General features: G+C 36.7%; 1 protein-coding gene across 1 annotated transcript; it reads right to left on the bottom strand.

The window, feature by feature from the left end:
* Window positions 1–3,895: 3,895 nt before the first annotated feature.
* LOC131331462 (zinc finger BED domain-containing protein DAYSLEEPER-like) lies at window positions 3,896–4,883 on the bottom strand. The gene is made up of 2 exons (XM_058365410.1): window positions 4,802–4,883; window positions 3,896–4,600 (listed from the first exon to the last, which is right to left on the bottom strand). The coding sequence occupies exons 1-2, from the start codon at window positions 4,832–4,834 to the stop codon at window positions 3,896–3,898; spliced, it is 738 nt and encodes a 245-aa protein (XP_058221393.1). The 5' UTR covers window positions 4,835–4,883.
* Window positions 4,884–14,810: the final 9,927 nt, after the last annotated feature.

Genomic DNA, 14,810 nt, shown 5'->3' with positions numbered 1-14,810 from the left:
GTCGTCCTACGATTGAATATATTAGTGTATTATCATACATTCGCCTCTGGTTTGGTCATTGATGCTATATGAAATCACAGGTTTACTCTCTTTTGTTTGCACCATTGGTATTCGAATTATGGTGAGGTGCGACAGAGTTGGAGTTTCACGAACGTCCAGGATCTTGTGAGTAGACCAAACACCTAGTATGGGTTAAGGTATGGCTTCCTAAAGGGACAACGACCATGGGTTTCTCACAGGTGTTTGTGGCGGTTATTGTAGGGTATTAGACTAATCATGGTGGTGAGCAATGGGCGGTGGAGGGAGGGGCTGGGGGTGGTCGGCGGCAAGCAGTTGTAGCGGTGGCCACAGGATTGGTCCTGGTGGTGGTTGTGTGGGTGAGGACAGAACCAAAAAAAAAACCCCCAAAAATTCAAGTGGCTTTTTTTTATGAAAAACTACAAGTGGGCTGTGGATTAGCCGACCCTAATTGATGGGACACAATGCTCTGTTGAGTTTGATTTGGTTTGGTTATAAACAAATGAATGAAATTATAAAACGGGTCAAGTGAATCAATTTTTTTTAGTGATCTTGGAATTGAAAAACAATAAAAATATGGGTACAGATCCCTCCTATGCGAGATGGGTGTGTGGGCCCTTTCCAGGGCCTCAAAGGCTCAAATGATTTGAGCTGTTTGTTCATTTTAAAATATTTATTCAAAGTGCCTTTAAAAAAATCAGCCCAATTTATCAAATAACTGTAAGTGGTTAATCGAACTGTCTACTAGTTACTCAAAATCCATTGAGAATGGGGAATGGTGAATTTTGAATGGAAAAAAAAAAAGAATGATTGGACTAAGTACTTTTTTTGGTTACAAAGACCAATTTGTTTGGCATTTTAGTTTAGTTTAGGGCAAATTTCACTGACCTCCCCTGAGGTTTCTGACACGAACAGAAACCTCCCTTGAGTAGGGGTGTTATCGGTTCGGGGTCGGTCGGTTCGGTCCACCGGTATTGAAGACCGATCGGGTTCGGGGAAAAAATTGGTAGGACCAATCCCGACCGAAAATACAATCGGTCCAATTCGGTTCGGGGTGAATTCGGTCCGGTCGGGGAATTCGGGCTGCCCGAATTGGGCCTAGTTGGGCCAAAGATAAAAAATTCAAAATGGGCCAATTAAAAAAGAAATTGATAGTGGGCCAAAAATAAGCCCATTGCTTCTGATTTTTTGATAAAGCTATTTTTTTGTTTGTAGGCCAATTTCACCTGTTTTTTTTTGAAAATGACAAAAGAAGAGTTTTTGCTCACATGGCCCAATCTACCACAAATAAATAAAAGCCTCATGTTAGTGGCCTATTGGGCCAATCTCTTTGTTTTTTTTGATCCCAATCAGCCAATTTTTTTTGTTCACAACTTTTTCTTCTTCTTTTTTGAAATGACAAACAAAGAAAAAGAAAACAAAATAAAATAAAAACTAAGGGGGTTTTTCTCTAGCAATGAGATCCTCAATTCCAGGCGGGATACAACCTGGATAAATACCAGAATTCCTATCAAAACTTGAAGAAGCAAGCTTGTGAGCTACACGATTTTGTTCCCTGTAAACCCATGAGAACTTCCAATTTCCCATTGGCAGTGGTGGCCTTCCTTCAAAATTTGAAAGAAAAAGACCTATTGAAAGTTTGAAACCAACTACTTAACTTTCGCAATACAATAGCAGTAGCATACTTGCATCAAAAATAAAAAATTACACCCAGAATCCTAACTCTGCAATCCTTAGCATCACTGTTATATAAGTTTTTGCAACCCCAGGTGTCATGGCAACATCAGAAGCAGCCATCCCAAATTTCAAAAAACAGAAGGAGCCATCACAAAAACACAAAATACCAACAATCTAGTAGAATACAGTTAAAGTGTCCGTCAGAAAACAACACCACCATACTTTCAAGTTCAAGTTAAAATCTACCAAATTCAAAACACTAATGTCAACAAAATCCCATGAAATCCCAGTCATTATCATCACAAAATGCTACCAAATGCAGAACAAGTCAACCAGCAAAATATAGAACCATCCCCAGCTTGAAAACTGCACCACCATACTTCAAAATACGCCAAGTTGCCAACAATCTAGCTCTCATTTTGAACATAAAAAACAGTAAACACTATGAAAAACGAAAAGTAGTAAAAAAAAATTACAACAAACAAAAAAAAATGTATATGTGATTAGGATTTACCTCAACCATGAAAAAACAATTGCAGCATGCAACGGTTGCCACCAACTCCTTAATCGTTATCAATTGATTTCAAGACAACTACAAACATAAGAAGAAAAAAACAAACAAAAACAAACAACTAAGACATTTAACGTAAAAGATATTTAAGAACTACATAACATAAAGAAATCAAGAACTAAAAAGAGTAGTACCCGAATCTAATTGCTCCAACTCATCAAGTTGTTCTTTTATATTGATTTTAGTTGGTTTCCTTATCCATTGTTGCGTACAAATAAGAGCTTCCACGGTCTTCAGAGAGAGAGAACTTCGATAAGGATCAATCACACGTCCGCCCGTGCTAAAAGCGGATTCGGAAGCAACCGTGGACACAGGGATAGCTAGCACATCTCGTGCCATTTGAGAAACAATTGGATACTTAGAGGAGTTTAACTTCCACCAACGCAATACATCAAATTTGTCACTATTATCCTCACTGGCTTCCGCAAGATACTTTTCCAATTCAGATTTGCATGCCATGTTAGTTTCCTTTTGCATGTGCATCTTAAATTGAGATTTCAAAGATTTATGACTACCGATCTCCATTTCAACTCCATCCAAATCTCCTTTGTCCGATGATCCCCCAACCTCTTGGTTACGCACATTCGAGTTTGCATTATTCTTCACATACCATTCAAATAAACGGGTAATTCCATTTGTTATATTATCCGTCAACTCACCAACCACCGTCTTATCATATCCCAAAGTATTTCGAAAGCAATATTCAAAAAACCCAATTTTGCATCGAGGGTCAAGAACAACCGCAAACATCAACATTTGATTAATCTTATCAAAATCTCCCCAATACTTATCAAACTTCTCACGCATACCAAGTGTCATATCATGCAATTCTCTATCATCGGTTTCACATAACTTCACAATATCTTGTTGAATCAACACCATTTCATCAAAAAATACATTGCAAGTGACATACAAAGAACCCGAAAATTTCGAAATTGCAAGGTAAAACACTCGAAGAAACTTTACATAAAACTTGATTTTTTCCCAATCACTTGAAGATGGAGCCCCAACATTTTCCTTCCGCCCTCTCCCTCTCTTTTTCTTTCTTTTCTCAATTTCAATTATTCTACCCATACCCTCAAAACCATCAACATCATCAAACGCCTCATCAATCTCTTCCTCTCTTACATTTAATTTAAAGGACGGGTCATCACATAAACGATCAAAAGCCTTTTGATAAGTTAAAGCCCTCTCTAACATAAAATATGTATAGTTCCAACGAGTAGACACATCCAAACAAGGTTTAAGTCTACATGTAATGCCCTCCTTTTCAACACAAGACCAAAACTCTGCCATTCTAAAAGGGGAAGACCTCACATATCTCACAATATTTCGCACCCTTCCAATTGGGTCATCAATCTCTTGCAATCCCTCACGTACGATTAGATTCAAGATATGTGCCGAACATCTCACATGCAAGAACTCGTGATTTAAAATGGTGGTCTTTCTATGTTTGGTCTTTCTCTCCAAGTAAGCAATCAAAAGACTATTCGATGATGCATTATCAATCGTAACAGTTAAAAACTTATCAATCCCCCAATCCAACAAGCATTGTTCAACCATCCTACCAAGAGTATCACCCTTGTGATTAGGAACTACGCAAAAATTCAAAATTTTCTTTTGATATTTTCAATTGTCATCAATAAAATGTCCCGTAAGATACATGTAATTCAAATTTTGGACTGAAGTCCAAGTGTCCGTTGTAAGACACAGCCTTTGATGCTTAACTATTTGTTTCAATGTCATTTTCTCCTCCCCATAAATAAGCATGCAGTTCTTGGCCATCACAAGCCTACCAGGAGGCTTCCACATTGGTTGAACAACTTCAATAAACTGTTTGAATCCTTCACCCTCAACAAATGAAAATGGCAATTCATCAATTATTATCATCTTCGCTAGCGCTCTTTTACATGCGTCAACACTGAAGGTCATAGGCACAAGGTTTGCACTTGTTTCGCCATTGTGTTCCTTTTTTTGAAAACTAAATTGTTTTTGCCTACTACCCGTGAATTTCTTGTTCATGGGATAATTCAAACACTGAAACTTTAGATGATGAGTAAGTGATTTTGTACCATTGAGTTTCGAATGACATGCATAATCCTTCCGACACCATTTGCATGCAACCCTAGGTTTCGGATGATTTTCTGGGGTAATAAAGTAAAAATGTTTCCAACAAGCAGCCCTCTTATTACTAATACTACCAACAATCTTTTTCGACTCAACCTTAGTTTCAATTTCAGGCACTTGATCATCGTTTAATTCAGCATTTTGAGGAATATCAAACTCAGCAGCATCATCCATAACATCATCATCATCATCATCAATATCATCCATCTAAAACAAATTACAATGAACATAATCACACTCTAATTTTCAGGCAGTAATCTGATGAAATTGTATATGAACTTAAAAACTGTGTTCTCATGCTCCAAACTCTAAAGTTCATGTACTAATCTTATTTTCAGTCCATCACCTCATGCTCATACGAAAAGTATATTGCAAATACTAATAAACTAGGATTTTGAGATTGAATACCTCAAGCTCATAGTCAAGCTCATGGTCAGACATTTTGTTGGCGTCGTCGAGGTTGAAATTCCACGTGAGTCTAAAGCTTGGGCTCAACCAATGCCAGTGTGCCCCTACACCTTTGAAAAATCTCTCTCAATAGCTGCAGACAGAAAATGAAAAATCAGGTGATTCGTAGCGCCACGGAACTTAGCCCAGTATTATCTAAAAATCAAAAAAGAAAATCTGTTGGTTCGAGATGATCAGGAAAAAATAAAAAATCTGCTGGTTCAAGCTCAGGAAAGAATCTACTGATTTTTCCTGCTGGTTCGAGATCTGGAAAAAATCTGCTGTATCCAAAAATGATTCTTTACAATTTACATAATACTAAAATCAGGAAGAAAAAAAAAAGGCATGAGAGATCGGATAAAAAAAAAACAGTGTAAAATCAGGAAAAAAAAAAGAAGAAACGATTGCGATTGGATCAAAATTGGTTTCACCGATTTTCAATTCGGTTTTTCTGTATGAGTTTTCTACAAATGTTATAAAAAAAAGAAGACGGTTTTGAGAGAAAAAAAATCACTTCTTGTTTACATATTTCACTCTCGTAAAGGCGTAAATGATCTCCCGATTTTCAGTTTTGGTCTTCACCTTCGAATCCTGCACACCAACATCGTTTCTTCTTCTTTTTCTTTTTTTCTGATTTTACACCGTTACACAGAGAGAGAGACAGAGACTCAGAGAGAGAGAGAGAGAGAGAGAGAGAGAGAGAGAGAACAGATCTGAGGGCGGCGGCAAACTAGAGAGTGAAATCTGCTTACCGAAGTGGTGGCGGATGGAGATCGATTGCGGTGCCGATGTTGATAATCGGGGATGGTGGACAAGGCGGCGTACGTGATGGGGGCGGCGGAGGCGAGGACGGCGCTGGTGGAGCACGGTGGCGCTGGTGGAGCACGGAGGTTTAATGTTAGAGAGAAGGGAGAGAACTGAGGGAGTGAGGGGAAATGGAGTGGCTGCGTGAGTGGTCTGATTTTGGAGGAGTGGAAGGAGTATGCCAAATAGAGTAGGGTTTGGGAGGAGTGGACGGTCACGATTAAAACATTAATAGATTGACGGTCAAGATTAAAACGATTTCATAATTATATATAATATATATTATTCGGTCGGTTCGGTCCGTAGTCGGTTCGGTTCGGTTCGGTACGTATAACTTTTCAGAAAACCGAGACCGAATCGAACCTAGTTAGTTCGGTTCGGTCCACCCCGAACCCCCAAAAAATGGCCCTGGACCGACCGAAGACCGAACCAAATGTTCTATTTTTTCGGTCTTTTTCGGTCCGGTCGGGTTCGTAACACCCCTACCCTTGAGGTTTCTAAAATAACACAGTCCTCTCGTTACTAGCACGTTAGAAAATGGATGGAGAAGGTGATATCATTGTACTATACTTTTTACAATACCTATATTACCTTCACCAAATTTTTTACCCCTCTCATTTATAAAATATAAAATACAAACATCAATGCACTTTGTGCTCATTTCACTTTGAGATTTTGTCTTTATTTAAAGGGATTCAAATTTATTTATTTTTTGTCAAATTTTTGTGAATTATTGGTTCGTCTTGATAAGAGGAATTGAAAAAGTAAAAAATTAAAACTTCTACCAAATATTTTGAGAAATTCAATATTTTGGGTAAAAGTAATAATTTTATACTGTTTTGATTCCTTTCGTTGATACAAACCAATAGTCTACAAAAATTTAAAGCAAAACTAGCAAATACGAAAAAAATTCGAATATGAATAAAAATCAAAAAGCCTAAAAATCCCACAAACAAGCCCGTATCCTCTATTGCCAGCAGTTTAGATAATGTACATGTGCATACATTTTCTTAATTGCTAGCAATGAGGATACGGACTTGTTTGTAGGATTTTTAGACTTTTTGGTTTTTATGGAATTTGTTTGTGAGATTTTTAGGTTTTTTGGCTTTTGTTCATATTCGAATTTTTTTGTGCAGGCTTGTTTGTGGGATTTTTAGGCTTTTTGGTTTTTACGGGGTTTGTTTGTGGAATTTTTAGGCTTTTTAGTTTTTGTTCATATTCGAATTTTTTCGTGCGGGCTTATTTGTAGGATTTTTAGGCTTTTTGATTTTTGTTAATATTTGTTTTTTTTTTCGTATTTGCTAGTTTTGCGTTAAATTTTTGTAATTATTGATTTGCTTTAACGAGAGGAATCAAAAGAGTATAAAATTATTACTTTTACCCAAAATATTGAATTTCTCAAAATATTTGTTAAAAGTCTTAATTTTTTATTTTTTTAATTTCTCTTATCGAGACAAACTAATAATTCACAAAAATTTGACAGAAAATTAACAAATGTGAATCATTTTAAATAAGGATAAAAACTCAAAGTGAAATGAGCACAAAATATAGTGATGTTTGTATTTTATATTTTATAAATGAGAGGGGTAAATAGTTTGGTGAGTATAATATAGGTATTGCAAAAAGTATAGTACAATGACATCACATTCTCCATCCATTTTCTAATTTGCTGGTAACGGAGGGAGGGTTTCTTGGTATATTGTCAGGTAAAGGAGGGGAGGGCAGTGTCATTTCAGAAACCTTAAGGGAGGTCAGTGAAATTTTTCTTTTAGTTTAGTTTTGGTAGTGGGTGGAGAGAAAAATATGGTAGTGATTGGAGAGAAGAGTAATGAGTAGAGAGATAGAGAGGGATGACAAAATAATAATTGAAGAAAGAAATATGGTAATAATTGAAAACTAAAATGGAAAACAAACACAACCCAAGTAACTCCAATTATTCGGTTGGGCAAATTCTTCTCGGGACAACTTGCACAACGAAATCTGTGCACAGATTTGCTGTGTGTGTAAACTTTCTAGTTTCGAGTCCTGCTACATACACAATAGATCTGTGCACAGATTTTGTTGTAGGGCCCACCATGGGTCCCACATAAATTATCCGAGCTGTTCATTAAATGTAAAACATTTTTTCAAGGGTCTCTGTAAAAAATAACCTCAATCCGATTTCTATAGGTGCTTCATCCAACCATTTAACTTTTCATTCAGATTTTCGTATAATGAAAAGTTATATGGTTAGATCGAGCACCTATAGGTATCAGATTGAACTTATTTTTATGGGGACCCTTGAAAAAATGTTTTACATTTAATAAACGGCTCGGATGATTTGTGTGGAACCCGTGATGGACCCCATAACGAAATCTATGCACAATCTGTGCATAGATTTGCTCTGTGTGTGTAGACTTTCTGGTTTCTAAATTATTTGAGAATCAGTAATGCTACATACACAGATTTTATACACAGATTTGTTGTGGGGCCCACTACGGGTCCCACACAAATAATCCGAGTCGTTCATTAAATGTAAAACATTTTTTCAAGGGCCTCCGCGAAAAATCAGCTCAATCCGATACCTATAAGTGTTTGATTTAATCATCTAACTTTTCATTATCCTGAAATTCGAATGAAAAGTTAAATGATTGAATCGAGCATCTGTAAGTATCGGATTGAGCTGATTTTTCGCAGAGGCTCTTGAAAAAATGTTTTACATTTAATGAACGGCTCGAATTATTTGTGTGAGATCCGTAATGGACCCCATAACAAATCTGTGTATAAAATCTGTTTGTGTAGCATTACTGTTTGAGAATGACTCAAATCTTTTTGCAGAGCTTCACACACCTATCCGTGCAGTCTGCGCAAAGGGAATCAATACCCATAAACAGTGGCTCGGGCGGGGGGAGGGGCGCCCTGCTACACATACAGACAATCTATGCACAAATTTCATTGTGGGGCCCACCACGGGTCTCACACAAATCATCCGAGTCGTTCATTAAATGTAAAATATTTTTTCAATGGTTCCCGTAAAAAATAAGATCAATCCGATACCTATAGGTGCTTCATCCAACCATTTAACTTTTTATTCAGATTTTCGGATAATGAAAAGTTATATGGTTGGATTGATCACCTATATGTATCGGATTGAGCTTATTTTTTATGGGGACCCTTGAAAAAATATTTTACATTTAATGAATGGCTCGGATGATTTGTGTGGAACTCGTGGTGGGTCCTATAACGAAATCTGTGCACAATCTGTGCACAGATTGTATGTGTGTGCAGAGTTTGTGGGGGGGGGGGGAGGAGGAGGACGGCCTGCAACTTTCAAGTAAATTGCTACTCCCCCCCCCCTGACACACCCCCCCCGGCCCCACCTCCCTTTCCCAGTTTACCCCCGCCCCCCCTCTCTCTCTCTCTCTCTCTCTCTCTCCCGCCCCCCTCTCCCTCTCTCTCTCTCTCTCTCTCTCCCTTTTCTTTTTTTCCACTTTCTGCTTCTTTTCTTCTTTTTTTTTTTCTTTTCCAGTTTTTTTTTTCATTTTATTTCATTTTCTTTCTTTCCGGTTTGAATTTTTTTTTCTTTTTAATAATAGGTTCAAGTCTAATTCTAGGCTTTGTAAAGTAATTGAGAGAAAAAAAGTGTTTCAATTGATCATGTTTATCCCACTGTTTTTTTTTCTTTTTTTGTCCTTTATAGATTAAAAAATATAATTACGAAAATAAGTGTTTCAATTTTTAATCCGTTTGAACCAGTGCAAAGATGTTATTTTTCTGATCATTTCATCCTAAATGGTCGTAATAAATTTTTGGCTCCAAGGCCTTTCAATGAACACCCTAAGAGAGTCCTGAAACTAAATAATGAGTCTTAGGTTGCTCGTTGAAAGGTCGTAAAGCAAAAAATTCATTAAGATTACAATTAGTGTTCGGGAACTAATTACGAAATGTATTTTGCAAACGACATACTAATCCATAATACAAATATTATATTCAGGATTACTTTTTTTTAACTATAGTACAATTTTATAAATTTGTTAACCATTATTTAGCATAGATCCTCTTAACTGATTCAGTAGTATGTTGCTTCAAATCACGTTTATACTCCATAGGATTGCAAATGGATGGGTTCTATTTTTTTATAACTAAAACGGAAACGTTTTAGGGGCTACTATGTCAATGGAGGCAGCAGAGCCCCCGGGTCCCCCATACTTTTTAATTTATTTTTTTATTTAATTACTTATATCTTATTTATTTAATTTCTATAAATACACCATTTGTATATTTAAAAATATAATTCAAGAATTAAGTGCTTTAATTCTCAATTCAATTAAATCAGAGCAAATATCATTTTTTTATTATTTTATTTTAAATGGTCATAATGAATTTTTTGGTTTAAGACTTTTCAACAAACTCCCTAAGACTCATTATTTAGTTTTAAGACTCTCTTAGGGTGTCCATTGAAAACCCTTGGAGCCAAAAATTTATTATGACCATTTAGGATGAAATGATCAGAAAAATAACAACTTTGCACCAGTTCAAACGGATTGAAAATTGAAACACTTATTTTCGTAACTATATTTTTTAATCTATAAAGGACAAAAAAAAGAAAAAGAAAACAGTGGGATAAACATGATCAATTGAAACACTTTTTTTCTTTCAATTACTTTACAAAGCCTAGAATTAGACTTGAACCTATTATTAAAAAGAAAAAAAAATTCAAACCGGAAAGAAAGAAAATGAAAAAAAAAACTGGAAAAGAAAAGGGAAAAAAAGAAGCAGAAAGTGGAAAAAAAAAAAGGAAGAGAGAGAGGGGGGGGGGGGGTAAATTGGGAAAAAGAAGGTGGGGCCGGGGGGGTGTGTGTGTCAGGGGGGGGGAGTAGCAGCCCTCAACTTTCAATAATTGTAATTTTACCCGAAATTATTAAGGTTGTGACAATTTATATTTAAAAATTACACACATTTTAATTATAACACTTGCATCCCTAGTCAAACAAACGTGCCCCAAAAGTAATATACAGACGGTGTATGCTTTCTACAAACCTACTTAAAAAATTGCAATTTTATACCTACTTATAAAAGTGACGGCAATTTGCATAAAAAGATTATACACATTAGTATCTTTGTCAAATTTTAAAAAAGTTCTCTTTTACATATTTTTTTTCCAAAAAGACTGTTATCTATACGTATATTGAAGCAAATTTTATGTTCCAAGTAAAACATAAAAAATTCTAAAATCATGTTTAATGGTGTTTCCACCAACCTAAATATTTGGCTACGCTCCACTCATTAGTTGATTGAAAAGTTGAAAGTTAACACTCAATTATTTGTTTGACCCGCAATTTGTTGAATTGTTTGTCGGTCTGGGTCCCAATTTCCAGTCATAAAGTCGACATGGAAGGACAGTAGGTTTAGACAATTGCATGGTTGGTGTGATGATTATTACATAGGAAACTTCCGCGAAATTTACGGAAAGGCATATAGTATGTTCACAAGCAGTAAAAAATATTACTGGATACATGACTCTCAGTTCATAAAAACGTCCATGAAAGAAAATAAATGATCACATTCACAGCAATATGAATCCGGACCATTCACTGGCCAATATTACTTACCATAAAAACAGAATTTACATATACTTATTACTATTATGTGGCTACACTTGCTGCATTATATGGCTTCACTTACTACTGAGATGTTTTGACAATCAATGTTTGAGATCTACTCATACAATCCAACGATTGGTAACAATAGGGAGCATCACAGTGGAATAACATTAATTTTCTCTCGCGTCTAAAAATTCCTCTTGTTTAATTGATTGAAAAAATAGATGAACGAAAGTAGAAATGCCAACTAATCGACCCAGAGTGAGAGAAAGAAAATGAGTAGAAGTAGATCGCCTAGCAAAAAGAAAAAAGAAAAAGAAAGTGGGTAGATAGAATTTTGGTAAGTTTAAAAGAAAATATCTACCAGTTTTTGTTTTTGTTTTTTTTTCTTTTCCTCCTAAGTGACAACCACACATTAACAGCTCCGTTGGAGGGAGAGGTTTCATGCGAAAAGAAAGGAAAGGGTTATGATTTATTGTAAAATCTCTTATTTTTATTGCCGCAATCAGTTAATCAATATCTTTTTTAAAAGGTTCTCCGGATATATGTGTGTGTGTCTTCCGTCCAAAGGGTAGTTACAACAGCTTCTTTGGATGGAGAGGTTTCATGCGAAAAGAAAAGAAAGGGTTATAATTTCTTGTAAAATCCCTTATTTTTATTGAGCATTTTGATAAGAAATGGAGAGAAAAGTAGAAAAAAAGAAATTTTTTTGATTGGTCCTTTCCCTTTGATCCCTCAATCTCACCAAGTAAGAAAACATTTACTCATGCTTTTTTTTTTCTTTTTTTTAGAAAATTGATTTTCACACCTCTTTTTTTTAGTATTAAAAATGTATATATTCTTTTCGCTAAAGACATAAAAAGATAGTGTGAATATAAAAAAAAGCGTGAAAATCAATTCCCTCCCTTTATTCTTCTTACTTTTTTTCTTGGGTCCAAAGTCGGAAAGATAGACTTTAGTGCTGATTCCTCGATATTTCGCAAAGCATTAATGGTCCAAGTCACGGGGTCCATCTAGACCCATTGAATATATGGTTGCTTAATTTCGAAGAAATTTCACGACATATGTCTTCCTGACTCTTTCGCTTTTAATTTTCGGTTCCCACTTTTTTCTTTGAGATTAAATTCTTTACATCACCGATGTAAATATTTGTTTACTCCAAATCAACTATATTGCGCCATGTCGTCGTTTTATGGATTGAGACCACTGTTTTGCAACGTGGCGCAATGTAATTGATTTAGAGGAAACAAATATGTACATCAACGATGTAAAGAATTTATTCTCTTTTCTTTTAATTATTGTTTTCACGAGCTTCAGGGCAGAAAAGGAATGTCATCTGGGCGGGATTGAGAGCTGTTTGAAAGATCATAGTACGTAGGCAGATATTGAAACTTAACGTTTCTTTTTGGTCCGGACGAGAGTCAAGTCCATCCGAATCGCTTGAAGGAGAGATAAATGCACCTACGCGCTCCATTTAATTTAGAGTTTGATGCTTATTTTGGGGAGAGAAAAACTTGTAAAACAAGAGACACAACTGAGAGGGAGATCGAAGAGTGTTCAATGTTTATTCAATAAAATGGATTAATCGTTCATTCCTTCCTTCCTTCCTTCCTCATCCTCTGCGGGTTGGGTACACAATATGTTTGTGCATGTATCGAAGTACGAAATGCTCTTGTATTTATTTCTATTGCTTGTCTTACTATCATCATAAATAAATGATCGTCTAATAGATTGATTAAACCTATAACTCAATAACCATGGTCATCACGGATTAGGTCCCCTGCTGTTGCTGTGCTTGAGCTCCCTTTTTTGAGCTTGAGCTCGATCCCTGGCATCCACCGTTACCATTAATTTCCACTAGCCCAAGGGCCAGAGCCGGCGCTTTAGGCCTCGAAAAATTTACGGATGTCAAGGACCCTCCTACTTTGGTAATCCTTTGGAATAGTCCAACAACATAAAACTCGATGTTTAATATTCGCTTTAGTCCCCGAAAAGTAAGGGCCGGATTTCTCACCAACCATAAACTTGAATTTCGGAGCAGGAATTGAAGTGGAAGTAAAATATTTCCACTCAATACCACGAGTCATTATGCCTATGACAAAACCGTCGGCGCTTGATCTATGAATGAAACACTTGATTCAAGGACGGAGCTATGCGCGCAACCCCATTCTGAAATACCCAAAAAAAATATTACACAGAATAGCTTAAATAAGAATGTATGAAATAATTTTACAAGTTGAACTTTGGCCAAGTGGTTGATGTACCATCAAATTGTCTCCAAACGGGGAGTTCGATTCCCCTCTGCACCATTGATTTGTTTTAACTCTTCTCCTCTTTTGTTTTTTTTTGGGGTTGTCAAAGTTTAGAAGTGCTTTTATTCATACAAAAATTATACATCGAAAATGAGTAGCCACCTCATGGAGAGAGAAAGACAACTACTTAGGATGCCTAAACTTACAAACGATCATTCAGGACCTCACACAGATAAGACTCGTCTCCGACCACGAAAAGCTATCTAGACGACATAGAAAACTCATCACAAAAACACCTACAAGGAATGAGAAAAAGTCCCACGCAGGGAAGAAAACCAACAAAAAAACAAATAAAAACTTATGCAAAACCTGCAAACAAACAATAGATTTACACTCCTAAGTCCAACCGCCCAAAAACGCCAATCAAAACTCTCACTGCCGCCACCACCGCTGCCACAAGGGCGGTCGGACACAACAAAGACCACAGAACAGAATCTTGATCACCACAGCAGCCATGCCCTAACACCACCAACGGCTACCTTCGTCCCAAGAGATTGCGCTCTCGTTAGGGCGCGAACTTATGTGACCCCTAGAAAGACAAGAACATGGCCGGCCTGATAATGTTGATGGAACTGCAAGCGATGGGAAAGAAGAGCACACAGGGAGGAAAATCGGATAAAAGAGCACACAGGTGGACTGCTCTGATGACGATCGGCTCCGTCAACGTTGGGGCTAGCTCACCGAAATCAAGAGGGATAGGTCAGAGAGAGAGAGAGAGAGAGAGGAAAATGATCGGCTTCGTCAACGTTGGGGGAGGAGCCGCCCCTCCCCTCCCCCAGGAAAACCCTAAGCATCAAAAACTCTTCTCCTCTCTCTCTCTCTCTTGATGTAAACCTAATGGCACTTACAATACTAAATTCATTACAAATATCTTGGACAAAGCCAAACTAATCGCCAAACTAATACAAAACAAGAAAAGTACAAGTTGGTTGATGTCTTTTACCCTAACCTAGGCATCGCTTGATGCACATTTTACTGAAATTTAATATTTTTTAGTAGTCTTAAAAAAAGATAAAGTGCTAACCAAGAAAAAGAACAACAAATACTCAAATGATCAGACGAACTTCAACCAAATATAAATGCGCCAATGAACTTCCAAAACTACAGATCAGACAAGCCACAATGACTTGCTCCAATACCTTGAAACTTGTCAAGCCGGAGACGACTTGTTATTCTGATCCGCCTATGATGATCTTAGTAAATAGGCCGTGGCATATCGACAAATGTCATTATTGTAACGCCGACCACTAGGCCATGAGGCTTTCCTCGGGG

The sequence above is a fragment of the Rhododendron vialii genome, chromosome 6a, assembly GCF_030253575.1.
Source record: "Rhododendron vialii isolate Sample 1 chromosome 6a, ASM3025357v1".
NCBI lineage: Eukaryota > Viridiplantae > Streptophyta > Magnoliopsida > Ericales > Ericaceae > Rhododendron > Rhododendron vialii.
The sequence above is the reverse complement of the archived record's forward strand: the minus strand, read 5'-3'. Positions and strand labels throughout refer to the sequence as shown.